Source organism: Myiozetetes cayanensis, unplaced genomic scaffold (genome assembly GCF_022539395.1).
Source record: "Myiozetetes cayanensis isolate MyiCay16 unplaced genomic scaffold, myiCay2020 scf1, whole genome shotgun sequence".
In the NCBI taxonomy this organism is placed as follows: domain Eukaryota; kingdom Metazoa; phylum Chordata; class Aves; order Passeriformes; family Tyrannidae; genus Myiozetetes; species Myiozetetes cayanensis.
Genome location: NW_026086604.1, coordinates 107,246,201 through 107,268,851, shown reverse-complemented (window position 1 = coordinate 107,268,851; position 22,651 = coordinate 107,246,201). Strand labels below are relative to the sequence as shown.

At 42.6% G+C, this 22,651-nt stretch overlaps 1 protein-coding gene across 3 annotated transcripts; it reads left to right on the top strand.

The window, feature by feature from the left end:
• Positions 1-9: 9 nt before the first annotated feature.
• CDV3 (CDV3 homolog) lies at positions 10-22,554 on the top strand. Of its 3 annotated transcripts, none has more exons than XM_050333322.1 (5): positions 10-327; positions 2,775-2,854; positions 5,042-5,181; positions 6,045-6,207; positions 7,320-8,142. In XM_050333322.1, the coding sequence occupies exons 1-5, from the start codon at positions 94-96 to the stop codon at positions 7,444-7,446; spliced, it is 744 nt and encodes a 247-aa protein (XP_050189279.1). In that variant the 5' UTR covers positions 10-93; the 3' UTR covers positions 7,447-8,142. The 3 variants fall into 3 exon arrangements, with proteins under 3 accessions (XP_050189279.1, XP_050189287.1, XP_050189297.1); XM_050333330.1 differs by lacking the exon at positions 7,320-8,142 and adding an exon at positions 19,852-22,554 and having other exon boundaries at positions 12-327; XM_050333340.1 differs by having other exon boundaries at positions 17-327; positions 7,752-8,142.
• Positions 22,555-22,651: the final 97 nt, after the last annotated feature.

Below are 22,651 nucleotides of genomic sequence, written 5' to 3'. Positions count from 1 at the left end.
CCCGCCGGGCGGGCCGGGCCGGAGCCGCCGCAGCCGCCAACGCCGCAGCCGCGGGAGCGCCGCTCGCCTCGCCCCCCCCCGCCCGGCCCCGCCATGGCCGAGACCGAGGAGCGCAGCCTGGACGACTTCTTCGCCAAGCGGGACAAGAAGAAGCGGAAGGAGAAAAGCAGCCGCAGCGCCGCCGCCGCCTCCTCCGGCGCTTCCAACGCCGCCTCCAACGCCGCGGGCGCGGCCGCGGGGACCCCCCGCCCGGCCGAGGGCGGCGGCTCCGGGGCCACCGCCGCCTCCAGCGCCGCCGGCGGCTCCTCGGCCAAGGCGGCGAGCAAGGTGCGGGCGGGGAGGCCGCGGGTTCCTGCCGGCAGGGGGCGCCGCCGCCGCCCGGCCATGCGGCGCCCAGGGCCGTGCGGGGCCTGGCGGGGAGCCCGAGCCCCAGCCCGGCCCCACCCGGGGCCGCCGGGACGGCGCTGCCGCTCCTGCTGCTCCTGCCGGGGGGGCGGAGGAGGGGGGGGGTCGCGGGAGCCCCTCACCGCGAGTCCCAGTCTGGCGGGGGGCGTGAGAGCAGGGCCCCTTCCCCCCTCCCTGTGTTCCCTCCCGGGTTTCCGGGTGCTGCGGCCGGAACCGGGAGTTTGCGGCAGGTGCCAGCCCTGGGCCACCTGGGGCTGTACGGCGTGGCCTGTGGACCTTGGCGATAAGATTTCCCCGGAGTCCGCTCTATGCCTCGCTGCCAGGAAGGGTTTTACTGCCAGTAATTTTTTTTTTTTTTCCCTCGTACCGTATTACAGCGAAACGATGAGAATGCAGGAGAAGCTTAAGTGCCCCTAGTTGAGTTAGTGCCTCTGTTTCTTCCTCTGCCCTTCTCTGCTCTGGCCCCACCATCAGCACGGAAGTAATGTAACTGAAACCAGAAGCATTTGTAGGAGCTCTAATGCTGTATATTTCAAAATGAATTTTAAGAAATACTCTTCTGTTTCCTGATGGTGTTTAAATTCGGGAGCTTGACATATGCAGTAGTTTTCTAACGTATCTTTCTGCTTTAGACAGGACAGATAGAACCTAAAAAATAGCTTGGACCTTTTGTTTCTTTATTTCTGCTTTGGGTGGTTTTTTGCCTCGATACTGTTTTCCTTTGGGGGCTTTAACAAGTAGTAATCTGAGGATTTCTTCTCTGTTTTACTGCTACAAACCAAATCTTCATCTGTCCCTGTGATAATATTGTACACTCTCAGAATATAAAAAGGTGGCTTGTGAAAGGGTTTTTGGAAGTCAGATACCTTGCTTCCTTCATCATTACATAGAGGATAAATGATTTAAGGATATTTTCCTGTGCTAGGTTAAATGCCGAAACCAGAAGCAGAGATAAGAGGTCTAATGCTGGATATTTCAAAACAAATTTTAAGAAATACTCTACTGTTTCCTGATATTTAACTCTGAGAGCTTGTCAAGTGCAGTAGCTTTCTGAGTAGATCAAGGTCAGTGGTAATCTTTCAGCTGCTGTTTTACTCACTTGCTGTTAAAATAATACATGGCTTTGACTGAAGCTTGTGCTTGAATTAGAAATAAAAATCACTAAATGTGAAAGGTACGTTAGCTTGGAAACTGTGATGTTTCCATGGAGATGGGAATATAAGAAATCTAAAATATTTTAGAGCTGTAGGTTCATGTCTCTTCCAAAAGACTGAATGTTTAGCAGACGGTGCAGTTACATGGGGTCACTTTCTACTTCTGCTGTTACTCTAAAGCAGGTCAGAGTTTTTCTGCTGGAGATTGGCAGTGTAGAAGGTCCTAGCACAGGGCTCTAAAGGAAGCTTTATTCCCAGCTGTTCCATGGAAAGGCGACTGTACCTTTGTCAGACCTTGTTCTCAAGGTCTTCCTATTTAAAGTAGTATAACTGCATTTCATGTAGTGTGTAGGAATTATGTAAACTATTAATTAGGCTCTGCATGTCTTAAAGCTGTGACTGGGAACATGGTGAGGCCTGCTTATCTGTTCTGGTCCATTTCTGGCCTACCTCAATAACCCCAGAATCTGCTGATGACACAGTAGGACAAATTTAACTCCTCTTAGGTGAGTCCCTCTTTACCCAAACACATAATCAAACTCCTGTTTTAAAACCCTGTAGTGATGCTCTCGAAAGATACATGTTTTTGTGTACTAAGATTGCTGTGGGTTTGAAGCTGACCTTCTTACTGCTATGAAAACATTTCTAAGAAAACAAGACTGTAAACATGACTGTGAGTGTGAAAAAAATCAAATGTACCAATATTAATCTCTGTCATAAATCCACTGTAAGCCATTCCAGATGTTCTTTACTGTTTTGCTCATGAAATAGGTGATGGAAAAGTAGATTTAAAGCTTCGTATGCATTCAAACTGTCACAAAAGCTTACTGTGAGTGACAGAGAGAGGGTTTGCCTTGTATTTCCCTGGTCATGACTGCACGATCCTCTTCCATGCTTTGTGTTGTCCCTTGACTTCCTAATGGACTTTTACTGAGATGATGTGGTTTTCTTTCACTTGAACGACTTCTTTGCTGGGGCATTTCTTAGCTGTTGTAGTGAGTTAAAGTCAGCTCGCAGGTGCGTCCCTGGTGACACTTAGTACATTAGGGGAGGAGGGTGTGCAATCCTCTTCCCTCCTGGCAGTGGGTGGACACAGTTTGATTTCTCCTAGAACTGTGCCTTCACCCTCAGTTTTCTTTGCATTACCTTAGTTACATTCCCTTTTTCTACTTTTGTTGTAAAGAAAGTGACAACTTTATTTTTCTCTTCTTACAGGAAGAGGATGATTGGAAGGAGTTTGAGCAAAAGGAAGAAATTGATTATAGTGGTCTTAGAGTTCAGTCCATGCAAATAAGGTACTACTTTTTCTTTATTTTTTTTCTCCAGTGTAATCATTACCTATGTTTAAAAAGAATGGATTTTTTTTCTTTAGAGCTGCTACCATGGAGTCCAGTTATAGAGAGGTTTGATATATTTCTGATAGTATAGAATTTTGCTGTTGGGTAACTTATGTTTGACTGATCTCTGCCAATATTCTCTATATTTTCTAATTTTCTATTCATGTTCTAGGTCTGTCTGTTTTGCTTGGGACTCAGATTTTTACTACAAATGCTCAGCATTCCCCTCCATAAAGATAGTAAAGAATTTCTCTGAGGAGTGCAGGATAGTAATTCCCACTGAATCATTTGGTTGCTGTTAAGGGTATCTGACTCAATCTATTCAACATCTTGAGTTTGGGAGCAAATTCCTGAACCATTGCGTCTTTATTTCAGTAAAACAAAAATATAAATCTAGTGTCCCATGATAAGATCCCAGTGGACTGCATTTATGAGTCTCATCCATGGTTTCTTGTTTGCTTTTTCATTAGACATTTCCTGTTGTCTGGTCCTAAGTAGGTCTACTTAAGTCTGTCCTGGTTAAGAAAAACTTTTCACTGGGTCAGAAAATGGGTTTTTATGACCCCAGTCATAGCCTGAGAATGCCAGATAATCCTGGCAATTAGGTGCCATGTCCAGATATAATGATGTTCAAAATAATGTTGTCCTAAAATCATCATATCTGTAACCAATGCAGTAGATGTTTTCTCCACTGTGTGGGCAGGTCTGATATAATCTTTGAATTATTTGCTTTTTTGGATCACATAATTCCCCCTACTCCTTTCAGTTAACTAGTCCTTTTCGGTTGTTTGCTGTCCATGCCATTGAAGTGTCACAGTGGATAATCACATGTCTGAATAGACAAGTAACCAGTGGGCTGCAGCTTCACTGACCACTGGTGCTGTTTGACTGGAAAGCCAGTACTTTGGTTTTCCAGACAAAGGCTGGCATTCGAAATGCTTTTGGTGCTCTGGCAGATTTCCAGGCACATGGAAGTTTCTGTCACAGGACTTAGTAACCACTCAGTAGATTGAAGGGAAGAGCGGAGAAGTAAATGGAAGAAAAAACCACTAGAGGTTGTAAATTATCCATCTCTGGAGATCTCTTTGCTGAAAATAAGATATAGAGTGTCTGTGGGGGTGGGTTGTTACTTGTACTGGCTCTGTTGTAGTTTGTAGGCATCTGCTTCTGACTCTCATTTAAAATGGGGTAGTGATGGGTTTAGGCCCTTGGACCACCTTACTGTGATTGTTAACGTGTTTGGATGAACAGTAAAAGGCCATTTAGTTTTCAGAAATTACAGGCGTATTTTGCTGTTCTCTGATTGCTGTTTACACAGAAAGCTTTCACAGATCGTGATTAGTAGAATTTGGTCTAGTACAAACTTCTGAATTAACACTTTTTGCTGTTGAGATCAGCGTGTGGATTTTTTTCAACAGCCTCACCCTCCACATCTGTCCCATTCTATCAAACAGCTTTCTGTAGTAGCTTTGACTAGCAAATTATTTTGGCTCTCTTGACTATTTCTGTGCAAAATAAAATAGTCTAAATAAAATACAGTCAAGCTTTTGCATAGGATTTATCTTTAAAAATGACGTATTTTATTCTCTTGTGGGTTTTTTTGATTGCCTGCTTTAAAAAAAAAAAAAATCTGAGTTCGAGTGTAGAATATGTGTGTATGGGTAATATGAGAGTGTTTCTCACGTGGTTGTGCCTATAGGGAACGTGAGCTCAGGACTTGCTTTTTTCCCACCAGTACTCCGCTATTTCTTCCTCTTGACTAAAGCATTTTATGAAAGCTGGACTTGTAGACCTTTCCTGCTTTGTGTTCTCAACCCTTTCAAATGCATGACTGTCTTACTAAGAAAAAAACATTGAAGCTCAAAATAAGATACCAGTTTCTTTGATCACTTAGTTCAAGGTTTTTTTTTTTAAGTTTTCCTTCTCAAGTACTTTTTTCCTTCTCAGTTGCCAAGTTATGTAGCAGCGTGCCAAAAATTGTTCAGATGGAATTACTAGTACAGTGATTATGGGACTAACGTAGTCTGATTTAAGCTAGTGCCTTAGTACAGCAGCCATGAGGTCTTGTTTATGGGGACTCTGTAATCTCTGGCAAGTCTTAAACCTCTGCTTGTAAGGTATTACTCATCATTTCTTTTTTTATAGTGAAAAGGAAGATGATGAAAGTGAAAAAAGAGAAGAACCTGGTGACAATTGGGAAGAGACTGGTGGTGGTGGTGTAGACAGATCATCTGGTCCTTGGAACAAGTCAGCTCCTGCACCAGCACCTGTCATTGAACCAATTGGTAAATATAACTCAGAGTTGTTTTTTCCAGTCGGAAGCACATCAGGTTGAATTGAGCTGCTCTCTGGGTAAAGCTCGAGGAGCAGTTCTTGTTCAGGCACCCATTAACATACTAGAGGCTTATTTGGCATGCTAGTAAATGAGGGAATTTTCCTGTGAAGGCATCTGAGGAACTGGATTGAATTTAAAGTATCTGCCTGATACTTTAAAGCACAAGTGGAAGTATTTTTATTTTTGACTTCAAAGGGGCAGGGGGGAAGCATTCTGTCTTTTCAGGAAGTCCATTTACTATACAATCTGCAAAATATCTATGGGAAGCATTTCTGTTGATCTAAAAATACTGCTTTAACACTTTTGTGGATGTTCAGCCAATATCTGATGTCTAACGTGGCAGTTCTTGATTAGGCTTCCATGGTTAGTAGCACACTTTTCAAATCAGTTCTAGGATACAGAGAACATGACATTGCAAAATTGATTCTTTAAGTAGGGTAGAACTGTAGATTTTTAGTAAGTACAATTTATTAGCCATGATCTGTGTTCAGAATATTCTTTTCCACTGAGAAATTACTGAAAAATAATCTGCTTTGTTCTTCCTTGTTTGTACAAGCAAGGAGGTAAAGTTAATTAGTCATGTTTTAATTTGACTACTGAGTATAGATTGAATTAGGTGATAGTTGATTTCCTACTTTGTCTAAAATATTTGCTTCCAGAGCTCTAAAAGGTGCAAAAACATACTTAAAAGATTTGTAGAATTTGGTTTGTGTGTTGATTGTTATGTTTGGTTGGGCTTTTTTTTTTTTTTTTTTTTTTTTCAACTATGAATGCAAACCCATTCTCTTGTGTAACTCTTGTTCTTGTAACTAGTTACAGAAGCCCCAGAACCAGTCCAGACTGGTGGTGTGTACAGGCCGCCCGGTGCCCGGGAGGGTGGCAGGCCACGGAGAGCACAGCAAGGACCACCAGAAATCTATAGTGATACCCAGTTCCCATCACTGCAGTCCACCGCCAAGCTTGTAGACAGTCGAAAGTAAGTACATTCCACTGATTCCCTAAGAGACATAAGTTAGCTGCCTTTTCTGAGTTCTTATGTTGTGTAGGACTTAAGCCTGAATCTTTCCACAGAGAAAGAAATTACTAAGAGGTCTTAACTGTATTTTCCAGCTCTGTTCCCATGAAATAACTTTTGTAGGACCTAGCCCAGTAAGATAGCCAAACAAGACTGCTAGTTATGTTATGTTTGATGGCTGAAGGATTTCCCTGAAGCAGAATATTTATGCACTTGACAGCATCTGGTTCCCTGAGACACTAGCCATGGGGAGGGAGGCTCTGTGTTACTTCCTTCAGCACACATGTAGGAAGTTCTGAGCACACTACCTTCACACTACCTTTAGAGATGTGAAGGTAGCTGAAGTGGAAGAATGGGGTTTGATACAAATACAGTCCATGCACTTGCTGTCTGAGCTGTGGTAAACAGTGATGAGCTCCCCAAGTTTTGCTGAAGTGTTTTGTGTTATGTGGTGCTGAAGACTTGAGTCTCACCCTGCTTTTGAGTCCTGATCTTACCATAACCTCAAGAGGAGAGATAGCTAGGCCAATACTTAATTCACTTGGGGTTTTTTGGGTGTTTTGTTGAATTTTTTTTTCTTTTTTTCCTTTTTGTTATTGTTGTAGTTTGATTCTTTGGGTTTTTTTTTTTTGTGCTTGCTATACTACTGTTTAATACAGCTTAGCAGAAGCTCTGGGATTTTTTTTGGTATGGCTTTGTCTGCTTGGCAAATCAAACATGCTGTCATTGATGCTTTAGGGTTTGAATGTTACAAATTGAGTCAAGGTGAAATTCTGAATGAACATTCTGGAAATTGACTTCTGCTTTCTAGAACCTCTTTTTCGTAATTGCACTTAAATTTACTTTTGAGAATGTTAATATTGACATTTATAATCTGAATCGTACTGGGTGATGATCTTATTTTGGAGATAAGATTTGCTTGAGAATGTTTGGCTATTCTGTTAAACTTTAGATCTTAGTGTTTGTTTTGTGTTCATAATGTTTTTGTTGGGATGGGGTGGAAATAGTCTAGAAATTCACAATTCACAAGCCTAGTGATAAGATATTTACTGATTACATTTATTTTCCCTTAGGGATAAAGAAATGGAGAAGAGCTTTGAAGTAGTAAAATACAAAACTAGAGGTAGGGATGAGGTGTCAAAAAACCAGGCACTTAAACTTCAGCTAGACAACCAGTATGCTGTGCTTGGGGATCAGTAGAGCCGCACACACATTACAATTAAGGAATGCATTTTTGGTAACCCTTCTACTAAGGTAACTAAACTACAGCTAACAGCTATGATGAACTTGCCACCTTATTTCTGCTGGATCTACTGCAGCGAGTGCAGACTACTTTGACGTAAGTGATTGGTTCTCCTGCACTATGGAAGCATAATATGTTGCAACTTCTCCATTGGATATGGGGCAAATTAATGTAAATGATTGAACAAGAGTCATCAGTGTTCTTTAATTGCTCAGAAAGATACCTACAGCCAGTGGTCATTTCAAAATCTTTTTATGTTCAGATACTGAGCCTTCGTAAAGGTTGACTACCTCAGACTTGCTGCACTCATTGTGGACACCATGTGGATCACAACTTCTGGAAGAGAAGGTTACAGCTGTTTTAGTGGTCATCTGAAACTTGAAACCAGCTCTACTGGATTCCTGTCAGAAATCCTGCAGAAGTCAGCCATTTTGTTCCAATTTGCTATAACAAAGATTTAAGTGACCTTAACGACAAACCTGTTTGTTCCCCTTCTGAGGAATCCTGTCACGTGTAGCCATAGCCTACTAGAGACTTCTGGAGCGTACCATACCACTCATACTATCCAAGTATAACAGAGCTGTAGTTTGTTTACCTTTTTAGACAGCTGTACAGAAGTAACTACAAAACAAATTAAAACTCATTCGGTATCAGATTTGAGGAATGATGGGTTTGAATGGTCTGTTTGCATTAGCCATTTTCACAGTTGTCTGTTTAAGTGTTTTTTGTTTTTTTTTTCTATTGTCCACAAAAAAAAAAAGCCTGCCTTGTTTCTGGTATCAATTTGCAGTATATTTGAATGATGATGAGATGTTGTAGTGAAATAGGGTTTATTTTGGTTTTTGTCATGAAGTTTATCTTTCTCACCCTGAAGCACTGAGAGTTTTTTGTTTGACACAGAAGTATCTGGACTCCAACTACAGGCTTCAGAATTTGTCCTTTAAAATGAGATACATGGCAGTAGTGATACTACATAAAAACTGTCTTCTATCAAAAATAATTATTTGTTTGCTGAAGAGTGATGGTTACTTGACAACCAAAATAACTTAGCACACAGAGGGATAACTAAAGCTGGTAAGCCTGATGTGTTTGGCTACTTCTGTGAAGCATGCAGGTTCTTTGAGGCAGAAATCCTCCAAGTATGATTCATAAACGATGTCTCTTCACAGAAAGTTTAGTAATAATGGAAGGCAGTGACTTCCTTAAGTTAATTTAGTGGAAGTAGGCAAAATGGCACTGATACACTGAGAATATAGGACATTGCCTGTAACTCTATTTTGGTGAACCAAACCTGTCAAGTACCAAAAGTGTTCTGCTGTAACTGTTTTTCTCTTCTCTGAATTCTTACACCAAAAGCGAAATGAAGTACAATAGTGGTGTGCTCCAGTGTTGAGATGTTTCAGAGTAAATGCCAAAAAATAGACTCAACATCCCCAGGAGTTGCCAATTGCGAGAAAAACAAGGGAACAAAACAGAGTTTGCTTACGTGTGTGGGAGTACTGTGTATGTGCAGAAAATGAGGATAGTGCAGGAATCACCTAATTGGGTTCCCTTTGACTAACTGCTGACTTGCTTTAAAACTGCTTCTCTGAGGCCTGTGTGGATTTTGCTGTTGACTTTGGTGGGGCTGGGGTTTCACCTGATTTTTTTGTGCACGGACTAAAACTGGCCTTGCCCTTGCAGAGTTCACTGTCTCTAAACTTCTGCTAGAAGCTGCTATTAAAGAGAGGGCTCAAGAGACTGTTCTTAAAGTTGGAGACTTCATTTGGAAACAAAACTCTGCTGAAAGACTGATACCTTGGACTCTGAGCTATGTATCTTCCTTGAAAAACCATTGTTGCCAGCCAAACTGTTGTTGTCACAATTTCTGTGGAATTCATGGTAAATGGACATGTCTCTTGATGGGGTAGAAATGTGAAGTCTTAAAACACTTTTCCTAAAGTGATCTAAAGAGAGTGAGGTCACCATTGCACCTGAATGGAGTTTTAGTCTCCTGTGTAGGGTGGATGAGACTATCCATTGTACCACCTTGTGGTGGTTTAATACCTCCCAGCTGTGAGTGGTATAGAATAGCAACACAGCCATGCCCACATGGCTCTAAGCTCTACCCCATCTCTGCAACCAGGACATTATGCACCCCTTATTCTAAAGTATCTGTGTCATGCCCAAATCTTAGACCTTCCACGTGTATGTGTGTGTGTGTATATATACACATAACTGTACACAAGCACAGGCATCATTTCACTAGTCAAGGGCTGTCCCCCAAGACATCTGTTGAGTTCATTTAGTCCCTGTCTGTGGGCTCTGCCCACCCTGGATGTCTTCCATGTCAGGAGAGCTGTTGTGCTGTCAGTTGGTTGCAGGCTGCATCAGGAGCTCACAACTGGTGTAACTGGAGCAGTCCATACTCATTGTCCATGGTAGTTATGACACATGGTGGCAGTGTCATTCATCAGTCAATATTACATACATAGTTCAACATTACAGACTGTTCTCTCCCAAAAATCAAATCCCCTTGAGGTGCACATAGCATTTCCCTGTCCCTCTGCATTACCCACTGAAGTGCACCCAGGCTCTTGGGCAAAAACAATCCCACAGATGGGTTTGCCTTTGCTTGAGGCAGGACTAGTCCAAACTGTCTTCCCTGACTTCTCATATGCACCATGGGGATTTCATCTCCTCCTGTGTTCTGAATGGGCGGAGTCAGCGTGATTGGCAGAGCCTCGTAGTGTTAACTAACCAGGTGGCCTTTGCTAAATATAGATCCCAATGTGTGAAGGTCCCACCATCTATTGCTTTCAAACAGTCCATTGTACATTCAGCTTTCCCAGAGGCTGGTGCATGATGAAGAGTATGATACATCCACTTAATTCTGTGCTCTCTGGCCCAGGGGTCTGTGAGGCTGGTTTCGAAATGAGTCCTGTTGTCTGACTCAGTTCTCTCTGGGGTGCCGTGTCACCACAGGGACTTGCTTGCTTTTCAAGGCCCAGGATGGTGTTCTGAGTGGGGGCATGAGGCACTGGGTATGTCTCCAGCTATCCTGTGGTTGTTTCCACCAGTGTCAGCACATAGCAGTTGCCTTGGTGGGTTTGGAGCAATGTGATGTAATCAGTGTGCCAGGCCTCCCCATATTTATATTTTGACCATCATCCCCCATACCACTGGGGGTTTACTCACTTGGCCTGCTTTATTGCAGCACATTTCACAGTAATGGATAACCTGGGCAGTTATGCCTATCAGCATGCTGTGTCTCTTCCATAATGACCCTCAGGGGCCCACTGAGCCAGAAATAATTCACCCTTATGTTGCCAGTTCAGATCTGAGATGCTTTAATCTTGGCAGCTTGATCCACCTGTCCATTGTGGTGCTCTTCAGTAGACCAAATCTTGGGTATGCATGCATCTTTATGATGTACTTTTACAGCCAGCTTCCCTACCCTGGCAGCAATATCTCATCACAATTCAGCAGCCCAGTCTCCACTTTCCACTGGACTTTAGCACTTATAGGACTATTAATGGGTGAGTGAGTCTTGCTGCCCACTCCCTGGCTCTCCACAAATCATCTTATGAATGGGGGTGTTAACAACCTGCTTAGGTGCAGAGAGGTGAAGTGTGCTTCTGTGTAAATGTGGGAAGGAATTTAAGTTTGAATATACCCGAAAGCGAGATTAAGACAGAAACGAGGTCAAATGTTGGTATCCAAAACAATAATTCTACTATATTAACTAGAAAAGAGGCAGAGAGAGAAAGAAGGAAAAATAAAAGTGGAAAAAGGTAAGAATAATTATTAGAAGCACAGGAAAGAGTGTTATTACCACCATGAACTAGACGCTGGATCTTGTCCTTGGTGATGGCAGGGGAGATCTCTGTCAGGTCATTCTCTGGCCTTTTGTCTCTGCAGTGTGAGTGGTCCAGCTCATCCTGGGTCCAGCCAGGCTGGTCACGGTGCTGCACAGGCGGTGCTGGGGCTCAGCTCATCTGCATCCATGGAGTGTGTGTCCGTGGTGTGTGCCGGGCAGTGAGTGTGTGTGTGTGGGCAGGGTTTTCCGCCTTAGAGCAGTGCAGCCCCGGCTTGCTGGAATGTGGGGGAATCTCCACAGCCGCGCTGAAGTCCTACAGCCGCCTTGTACGTGTGGGGTCAGCGTGTCCCTATGGCTCGTGAGGGGCAGGGCTCCTGCCTTCAATCTTCCATGCGAGGTGCCGGATTCCGAGGCGTGTCTTCAATCTCCACTCCCAGGCATGTCTTAGGCACTTGCTTATATAGGGTCAGAGGTGGCAATGCCTTATGGCAGGTGGTAACTAAGTAGCAGTGGCACATTTTACGTGCACTGCAGGCAACTGCTGCTGTAACAGTCAAAACAATTTGCTTCCCACATCTGGAACAAAGACAAAAGGCAATTACAAAGCATGTGCTGCTTCTACCAGTTCTTTACAGGCACTCACAGTCTCGGTTCATGCATCATTGTTGACGAAGCACTCCTGTGGTGCATCAGTACCTGTTCTTCAGCCCTTGGCAGTCCCACAGCAGAAGGGTTCTGTGAGAGACCAGGCAAGGTATTCAGCTGTCTTAATTTCCTCTGTCTCCATAGCAGCTATCCCAAAAGCCCATCAGTGCCCTTTGGGTCCTTGAAGTACCCTCTCCTGAGATAATCTATGCCAAGGATGCACGAGGCCTCTGGGCCAGTCACAATGGGGTGTTTTGGCATTTATTCCCAATCAGGCTCACTGTAACCTCTAGTACAGTCAGCTCTTGGGATTCCCTGCCACCACATAAATATAGGTGGATTCTGTCCCTACATATCTTGATGGCATCAGGTTACATTGTGCATTGGTGTCAACTAAAGCCTTATATTCTTGTGGGTCTGATGTGCCAGGCCACACAGTCCAACAGGTTCGATTGTCCCTTTCCTCCACTGGAGGTGGGGCCACTCTAGTCCTTGCTCACTTCTTCTAAATATGACTTGGAGGTGCCTTCAAGAGGACTGGATATAACATCATCCCTTCTTCTTCTGGACTTATTCTTCCTCTTGACTCACGTACCCACGTTACTAGGGCAGAGATGGGTTTTCCATCCCTCTTCCTCATGTCTTCTCTGTGGTCATGCAGGTAAAACCCAGGTTACCTCATGGTGCATACCCTCTCTCTCGAGCAGGCTCTGCTATTAGGCTTGCTCCTAATAGCGGAGACTCTGGTCTGTACTGGCAGGGCATGGGACATTTCCTCTTTATTTACTGGAAGTCCTTGGACAGTCTCTCCATGGATGAGACACAGGCCTATATTGGGGAGGAGATACTTTATCCATATAGCTGGAGTTTGGTAACCAAATTGTCCACTCTTTATTCTCCTTCCTTCCCTGACATCACTGACAGTGAGTTGCCATATGACGATGGCATGCTCCGTGGGAACTCCTGCCCCATGGTTTGGGTGCACTGGATGTCATTTAGATTTATGGGGGATTGCTCATTATTTGAATCCTTACAGATCGCCTCCAGCACAGCTAATTGCTCCTTGGTGTTCTGCAGGTCTTGGTGCACTAAAAGGTCATCCCTGAAAAATACCTTTCCCTCATGCAGAGCTTGCAGAGGCTGAGAGTTTCTGGTCTTTTCCCAGTCCCCTGGCCAATCCCATCCCACGAAAGGGATCCTATTGTTTGGCCACATAACCATTTAGTGTCACACCGTTGGCCACAATATCCCAGCATTGGAGCAGCCAGGTCACCAAGGACTCGCCTGACTGCGGAATGTTTTTGCCTAATTCACAGCTCACCCAGGGATAAGGATTGGATGATTATCTCTGGCCCTGTCTCTTCCTCTGGTTGTGGAGGTCCTGCTTCCTCTTCATCACTCACTACACAGACTGATTTGGTATGGGATTTCTTCTGTATAAGGGATGACTGCAACTGGCATAGGTTGTTCCTCTGGTTCAGCTTCAGTTTGAGTGGCCACAGTGCCTGTTGGTCTGCTTTCCTCCTCCTCCTCCTCCTCCTCCTCTGAGGGTGCTGTCAAGTAACGAGCAGTGCGTGGTAAATAGTAGCCAGGGCCCAGCACATTGCATAACTTTACAGCCCTCTGGAACTGACAGCATTTTTCTTTCAAATATTCTGCCACTTTTTCAGGGTCCTGTGGTTATTCAGGGGTGAACTTCCAAACCATTGGATCAGAGTACTTCAAAACTGGCCCATTTTGTCCAACATTCCATGCCACTCATGACTATCTACCCCCATGGCAGGTCCCTGGACAACATCCCTAGAAGTTTCTGTCCTGACTCTAAACAGGATGTAGATCACACTGACTCTAAATGTGTTGTAGGTGTAATAAGGAGACATTGCAGACACAGCAACAAGAACATGCTCTCCTTAATACCCAAAGGGAATTCAAAGTTTTCAAAAGCTGTTGTAGCAGGCCTGAAGGAGGAGAAGGGGGTGAAAGGCTGGGGAAAATCATCCTCCCACAGGCTGGGTACGGTTATTACCTCTGAATTCGCAGAGGTAGCAGCCAAGACCAGGACAGGTGAACACACTGTTTTACCCCCACATGACCTCCGTTGCCCTTGATGTTATAATGCCGTAGACTGATACCACACAGGACATCAACAAAGCAATCCTGATCCCTCTCCCTGCTTGAAAAAGGACATTGTAAGGAACACACAGTTCATACCCTGAGGTGTATGCAGGGTTAGGTACCACACCCACATGAACAAACCAAGCAACATGGTAACCAGGGAGTTCTGTACTTAATACACAAATGCTTAGATCAAAATTGTTTCCAACCCGCTTTTGGCAGATCCATTGTTATCTCAACCCTCTTGTGCCTTATGCTGGGAGCCAATTAAATGTGGTGGTTGAACACAGGTGGGAATTAAACTCCAAGTAAGCCACTCCCCTTGTTATCTCCTAAGTCCTCAGCTGAAGGTTTGGCTTCCTGCCCAGTGACTTTGAGTTTAATGTACTTCTGCCCCCACCATCTCCCTTCAGTGAGAGAGGGACAAAGGGACTGTGGGTTGATAATAATTTACTGAAAGCAAACAGCCGTGGAATAAGAAACACACAGTAACGACTACATTAATAACAGAAGTATACAAGAGAGAAGGTGCTTTCCACACAAAAGGTGTTCACCACGTCAGCTGAATTGTACGTGGCCACTGGGACAAAAACAAGGTGGTGGACATTCCTGCGGCCTGGCGGGGACACGCAGTTATTCCCAGAACAAAGACCGGGTGGTGGATGCTCTCCTTAGCCAGTGCCACATGGCCCTCCCTAGACAGTGGATGGGAGGTGCTGTCTGTGGCTAACATCCCATCCCCAAGAAAATGAAAAACAGTGGCAGACAACCCCCCCTCCCAAAAGCTGGATCATCTGCACTGCGCCACCTGCTCTTCTGGAGCATTGGGCTCGGCTGTGGTTGGCAGTCTTTGGTTCAGCTCTGCTGGGCTGGGCTCAGTCTCGCTGCCACTCCATTCCTGGACTACACCACTTTTTTTTTTTGGAGCTGTGTCCCGGCTACATTCACCGAGGAATGGGAAGGGATGGGTGGTGGAGGGACAAAGTCTTCAGCACTGGTCACTGAGAGTCTACAGCGCTACCGCAATTTCTCCGAGGAAGAGAGGGAACAAAATGGTGCCACTTTGGGGTGCGCTCACCTTTTCTCCCCCTAAAACCACCCCCCCAGTGTGATATGGATGGTACAGAATAGCCCACCTGGCTCTGAGCTCTGTCCCCTCCCTGCAGCCAGGACATCTTTATTTGAGTTTTTTGGGCATGAATTCTGGCAGTTCAAGAAAACCCTGTAAAAGTCTCAAATCAAATAAAATGGTAATATACATGGATTCTGGAGTCTAATGAGTCTTTACGTTTTAGTTTGAGATCATGACCATATGGTAGCTGAGGAAAGGCAGAGCATTTGGATCTCTTATGGGACAGGCCATGGAACGGTCAGTCAGCCGATCAGGTGGGCTCTGTTTCAGAGCTTATAGCAGTGCATATCAATACAACTTTTATTTATGGATAGAAGTTTAGTTTGATACTTGCCACAGTGTCTTCTTACTCCACCACCATGTAGGACTGGTTTGAGATTGTGAATTGAGTACGAATGAAGCTTTGATTTGCTTTTCACTTGGAAGTACCTCTGCTAAATTAAAGAATGGGGAAAAAAACCCAGCCTCTGGATGGTTGCTCTCACTAGAGTCCACCAGGTACTGATAACTGAAGGTTTTGGGGATTTCTCTCAAGCATATCATTCCAGTTTCTTTCTGGAGTTAAGAAGAAAAAAAGAACCAGAAACGCAGCAGATTTCCGTAGTACAGAATGTTAAACTGTTTTAAAGTGTTCCTTGTGTTAAATATCGTTGCAAACAACTATCAAAATGCCAGTTGTCAGTATCTTCCTTGTACCAAGTAATTGTTCTACATGCCTGGAATTTTGAAAGTGGAAGCTTGGTACACTTTTGAGACTCTGAAGTCCAACTTTATCTGGTTTGTTGTTGCATTCATTAGAGGCATGCTAAGAATACCCTTTTCATTCCTCCAAAATGCTGGTTGAAGGCTCATTCCATAAATGAAGGGTTGTCAGTTGTAGAAATAAGATTCTTGATACCAGTCAGTAAAATGCAGTTGTGTGCTGCTTCAGGAACTCCCTAGCCTGTGGCATGATCTTATTATGGGTTACTTGTTAATTTCCAGTTTAAAGGTTCCGTTTTACTTGCTCTGGGTTAAATAAAAGCACAACCATAAAGTTACAAACTTGCTAATAGAATATTTAAATGTGCAGTGCTTACTGGGAAAGAAACAATTTGGATTTGTGGTTCTCAGTGATACAGTTTGTATTTAAGGATGTTAAAATGCCAAAAACTAGATAATTTTAATAAAGTTGGGCTTCCCAAATGCCTGCTCTAGCAATCTGGCATCTGTATTTACTTGAGCTGATGATAAATGTAGGGGAGGATTAGATTTGCCCCACCCCACCTCTTCTGGTTCAGCTGTGCCAGGTTTAATCTTATTGGCAAATGAAGAGGAACTGACAACCAAAAGTGACTGTCTCCTGTTCCTTCAGTTTTGTATTTGTAGCTTTACCAGTCATGGCCAAAGCACCTTTCTTACAAATAGGTGAATTTGTAAGGATACAAACTGTGTTAGAGGCTGACACCCCAGGGACTAGAGCTTTTGGTGTTTGACTGCAGCTGCCAGCTCTTGGAAACACTTGCACCACACCATGGCTGAGACAGCCGTACTGTTCGGGTCAGGTAAACACAATGTAAATTTGACTGGCCTGTACATTTTGGAGTTCACTTATCTGAGATTTTGCAGTAGTAGCTTTTTGTCTTTCTAATTTCTAGATTAGAAAATCTAATTTCTGCCTGGTTGAGCAGTTTTAGACTTACTTGTGGTTTTCTGTCAAATACCCTAACTAAAATGGAGCAGATGATTGGACTAACAGGGCTTCATATGCTTTAAAGGTTGCTTATTTAGAAGATAGTAATATTATTCTTTCTAATATTGACATGGCCAGAGAAATGGATACCTCATTTCATATGATCACGTTGTGTCTGAGGCCCAAGAAACTAAATTTCACCAAAACTACTTTGGATACTTTGAAATCTTTATTAATAGCCACAGTCCAGGTTTTTTTGCCTGACTATAACTTAGTTCCCAAACTATCCCTCCCTGTTTTCAGCTTTTAATGTCACAAATTGGTTTTAATGGTAAATAGGGGCTTTTATTTGGGAGTATAAGAAAATAATAACATGCTTATTTAAACTTCTGGTATATGAATTAGATGTGTACAGAGGAGAGGAAGTCATATATTTGCAGATAAAGTCTTCAGAAAAAGTTCAAAAGACAGCTTGTCTGTATTGAGGTTAATATGAGAGCCTGCAAGCTTTAGCAGGTGGAAGAAGAAAGGACAGCAGAAAACAGAACTGAGGAGTCTTAAGTCATAACTAAATATCTAAAGTTTGGCTTCTGAAGCACCAAGTGTAGTTCTACCATGGTCTCTTTGAAGTGAAATAGAGCAGGAAGGAAGATTTAAAAAATCAGTAAATTAGGGAGAGTAGTAATGATGCAAATAAAACACAGGCGGTATAAGTAGAGAGGAATTAGGAAGGCTGTTTTCTAAGTGATAGTATTAAATGCATTACCTGAGATAGGGAGTGAAGTGTAAGATGTTGGATAGGAGAAGTGCTGTGGGGTAGGCACCGATTTCACAAGTGACAGGTCTATCTGACTAAATCAGCCAAAATGTTTAAATTTCAGTACTTGGGGAAGGCATCCTGTTTTATTTCTTCCTTTCAAAGAAAAGAACTGGGAAAACCTGTCCAGAGAGAAAGTAGAATTTTGCACTGCTACAAAGCTGTCTGGTCTGTTGTCTAACGAGAGAACCGAGAAAGGACAAATTCCAAGATAGTCCAACAATCTTATTAGGAAATAACTTGTCTATTTAAGAAAATTAATCTTCACTTCTGCATGATAAAAAGCTGAGATATTGTTTCAAATAGCATCTTGTAAATGGTACGTATATCATGGGTTTATGTTCAGTTGCTTAGAATATGTGTTTATACAGCAAGGTATAAACAGTGTTCAGTAAAGTGCTTCTTAGCCAGAATGCAAATATTAAAAATGTATCACAGTATTAATGAGTCACAAGAAAAAGTAGCACGTCTGGAATATTGGAATGGGAGGTATCATCTAAAACAACTGCATGCACTGAAGAGAAACAAGCTGTTTCTGTAGCAAGAGCATGGGAAGCATGGGACCAAGAGAGTGGGATTTGGCCTTGTTTTTCTACTGAGCTGCTATGTTCAAGTAATTTTTCACTTTGCCTCAGTTTCCCCAGCTGTACCAAAAAAACCCAACAACCTACCTCACAGGGGTGTTGTGAGGCCAAAGCTGTTTGTCAAGGGCTGGGGCTGATGGAAGTTTCTACAGAGGACTCTAACTCTTTATTAAAAGATCTTTATATTAGCTTTCATTATAGTATTTTAATACTTCTTTGGCAAAGGCTTATTTCTACAGAATGTAATATACATCCTATTTAAGTATAATGTAATTAGACTTATTTTAGTATGTATGGGTAAGGGGAAAGTTCAGGCTGAGTACTCTATCTGGTATTTCATCTCTTCAGTTATCTGTGCAACCCAAGTGGCATATTAATATGAGGCTCTTTGTTTTTATGTGGAACATATTAAAGTCAATATTGCTATATTTTGTAAACTCCATGACTGAAATAAAATCCTGCTCACAGTTGATAGCCATCTCTTATAATGTGGCTGTTTTAAAGTTTGTTCAAACCACGTGAAACCGGAGATGTTCACTCCTAAGTGGTATTTTGTCATAGAAGTGTAGTTTTCTTCCCCTTTCCATGTCCTGCTCTTTATTCTTTCACATATTTAAGTTGTAGTGGCATGCAGGTACAGTGGAAGTAGAGGAGAGAGAGTAAACTTCAAAACTTGTAAAATCTGGTACTAAGGCAGACAGTGGTGGAAGAAGATGAAGGGAATGAACCAAAGGAAAATAGTTGCCCATGGAAAGATTTCTGTGAAACAGATAAAGAAATGATCAGAAAATAGAGCTGAGAGGGGTAAGCAGAGGGACAGGTAAGAGAGAAAGGAATGTAGATAAAGAAGAGGCGATTACCATATTTACTATTATCTCCTGTTTTATCAGTTAACTGCAGCCGAAGGAACATGAAGAAGTAACTTATGAATATGCCCTTGTCTGCTGTTGCTGTCGATTTCAAGGTTCATTGCTCAGCTTTTACAGTGGGCCCTCAAATAGAAGCAGAGAACACAATGGTGGCCTGCATGCAGACAAATTAGAGCTCTGGTGGGTCCTGGACAGAGATGAGGCCCAGCATCTCTCTTCTCCTACTGATATTTTTATCATTGCAGCATCTCTAAGGCAGTTTTTATTGTGCATCAGCTGTGACAATTCTCTGTCAGAAATGATAACTGTTAAATTTCAACAAACAATAGTTGCTTCAGAGGAAATGTGTAACTAGCTGAATGATAAGCACTGAAGAATAACATGGGGGCTTTTTTGAGTAATTATGGTGGTAATGAGTGATATTCAGATCAACATATTGGCAGGTGGCTTAAAATTACTTTGAGTTGATATCTCGTTATACAGAGGGAAGGAGAATTACTTTTTAAGATGTTTATTATCTATTCCCCTCTTAAATAAACTACCTTAGTCTCGCTGTCTTCCCAGCTACAAAGAGCTGATTCTACTATTCTCTCACCCTTTTCCTCCCTGTGTTTTTCTAATATGCCACTTTTTTTTTTTAATGCTGATGAAAGAGCAGATATTCATTGAGGACCTCTAAGAGAAATAGATGCTGTAATATTTTTCCATATTGTTCTGTCTTTAATACAGCCTAACATCTTACTCGCTTTCTTGACTGCAACTTCACACTGAGCAGATGTCTTCATCAAGCTGTCCATGGTGATGCCTAGATCGTCCCCCTGAAAGATCACAACTAACTCAGAATCCACCAGAGCATGTATGAGTTGTGTAAAACCTTTCCAGTATTCATTGCCTTGGATTAATGTTCTGTTGACATTCACTTGCCCCTTAATTGCCAAGTTTACAGAGTTAGTTAGAGTATCCTGGCAATCACCATCAACCTAATAACTTCTATGGGGATTGGCTTTTGCCATCTGATGTACTGAAATCTTCAGTTTTGTGTACATAATTCACTCTTCTCGCCAGTGATTAGCATGGCGAGCTCTTACTAATTTTTACTCAATCACCTGACCTTTTCTGTTCCTTTTCCTGTCTCCTATCTTGTGTATTGCTAGCTCAGTTACAGCAATGAAGTCATTGAGTTGTAACAATTTGCTTTATTTCAATTAACTTGCCTACAGAAAACCGTTAGTTGAGACGTTGTCATAAGCTTCCTTTTTTAAATTAAAACAAATCACTTATTCTGTATCTCTTTCAGAATATGTACAACCATAGCAAAATGATTCAGGTCATAAAACCAGGCTGATACAAGAGAAAAATGTATTAAGAGAGAGGTAAAACATACATGAATCTGGTCTCCCAGAGCTTAACTTCATGGGTTTCAATGGAGTTACTTGGTCACGAAGTTGGTTTCATTAAACCTTGATTTAAGAACGTCACTTGAAGTCTAGGTTGAACAGCTATCAAGTGCAAGTGAACAAGGCGTGTAGCAAACTTGTTTTTAATTTCTGGGTTATTCTCCTCTCTGTGGCAGATGAAGCAGATGTATTACTTGGGCTCTGGCCAGCAACCAGCTGGGCTCAGCCATGCTTAGTCTAATATACCTGCTGTAGTATTCAACTGGACATCAAAACTAAATTACAGTATTTGAGATGAAGCAACACTGGAGGGCAGGCTTAGTCTTTGTGGTTTGTTTCATCTCTTCATTCTCACCTTGTGCTTTAGAGAGCGTGCAGCTGTAAGTAGTGTTCAGCCTCCAAGCACTGACTGCATTTACCAGTCATGTTACATTTATAGATACAAAGGAGGTGTTGTCAGGGCAAGCTCAAGCCTGTTTAGATGCAGAGCCTGCCAGTGTCTCAATATCAGAAAACCATATCCTAGAGAACAGCTGCTTTCCAGTACTGGTTGAGAAGAATGTACCTTGGATTTTGCATCCAAGTAGCTGTGTCCGTAGGTGTTCTATTACAGGAGGTGGTAGTATTCTGTCAAAAACCAGTTGTGGCTGCTGGGGGTTTATTAAGGTGTTGAGGGTTGGGATTTTTTTTTTTTTTTTTTGGTTTTTGAGGAAGTGCAGGGGGAAAATAGAGCTGAGGAATTTGACAGTTGTTCATACCCTCTCCCACACCTCTAAGAGACTCATCTCTGCTGCTACACTCACCAAAGCCGTGTCTTGCCACTGTAATTCCGTATTATGTTAATTACTAACCACCCAGTAACTTTCAGGACTGACAAGTTCTTTGACCACGCACTGTGTCTTAAATCTGGGAATGAGGTAAAAGGCAGACTGGCACAACAGTTTTCTAGGTAATTGGCTCTGCTCATTTTTTTTTCCTGCAACTCAAAACCCAGCAAAAATCTGATTTGACCTCTCTTCACCCTAGGGTATTCCCTCCTTCTGTTCATCTACGTTATTACCATGCCAGGGATTTCTTAGTCAGGTGCCTGAATTATTCACCACTTACTTAGAAAGCAGCAGGCAAGAACTCCTGAGTCTCTATCATGCTGCATTTCTTCTGTCAGGGTTGTAGTATCACAAACATGCAAAATTGCCTAGGAAGTAAATGCAATCTCCTTTAAAAATTGAAACCTAGAGCCTCAGAGGCTACGTGGGAGCCCAATTCCCACTGAATACAGCAAAATGAAGGCAGTAGCGCTGCTCACAGTACAGCACAGCTCAGCTGTGGGAAGGAGTAGGGTTGCATGACTTGTAACGTGCTAGCTTAAACAGAACTGTCTTACCTGGACAGCAGGGTCTAGCCTAAAGCATTTTAATTTTTTTTTTTTTTTTTAAGAAGAGAGGACTGAGGGAAGAATAGTAATAGGACATCTCTGTAAGTAGGAAAAAAAAAAAAAACAACGAACTGAATTTGCTTTCAGCAATGTACCAGAATGTCTCACCACCAGACTTCACATGAAGAAAAGAAGATAAAGCCATTTGAGTGATTATTGTAGTGCAAAAGAATGATACTGCCTGGATGGGAAAATGGTTTGGCTGGGAGCCCATGGAGCACAGCAGAAACTGTTTCAGCAGAGTACAATACGATCTATTTCTGAGAAACCCTGTGTGGACCCCCACAGTTAACACAGGAACCTAATGGTGCCTGTATATTTATATAATTAAGTTTATAGTCATAAATTAAGTTCAAAACCTGAACTATATATATATATATATATTTTTGTCAGTAGATTTTTTTTACCCTGATTTACCTATCATGGCTTCTGCATATGACAACTCCTAACTGTGCAGTGCACACACCTGTTGTTGTCCTTTTGTCCCATGTTAGAGTAATGGTATCAAACTCTGTAAAGCACTTTCGTGATGTTTCCTGTGAAGAAAGCTGAAGAAAATAAATTTATCTTAACAGCACCAACTGAATTTATACCTCCCAAGTTTGTCTTGCTTTTGTTGCATTTGTCTCTGTGTGACATGCAGACAGCAGCGTGCTGGATTCCAGGCTCAAGGCAGAAGAGGGGCTGGCTCTGGCTG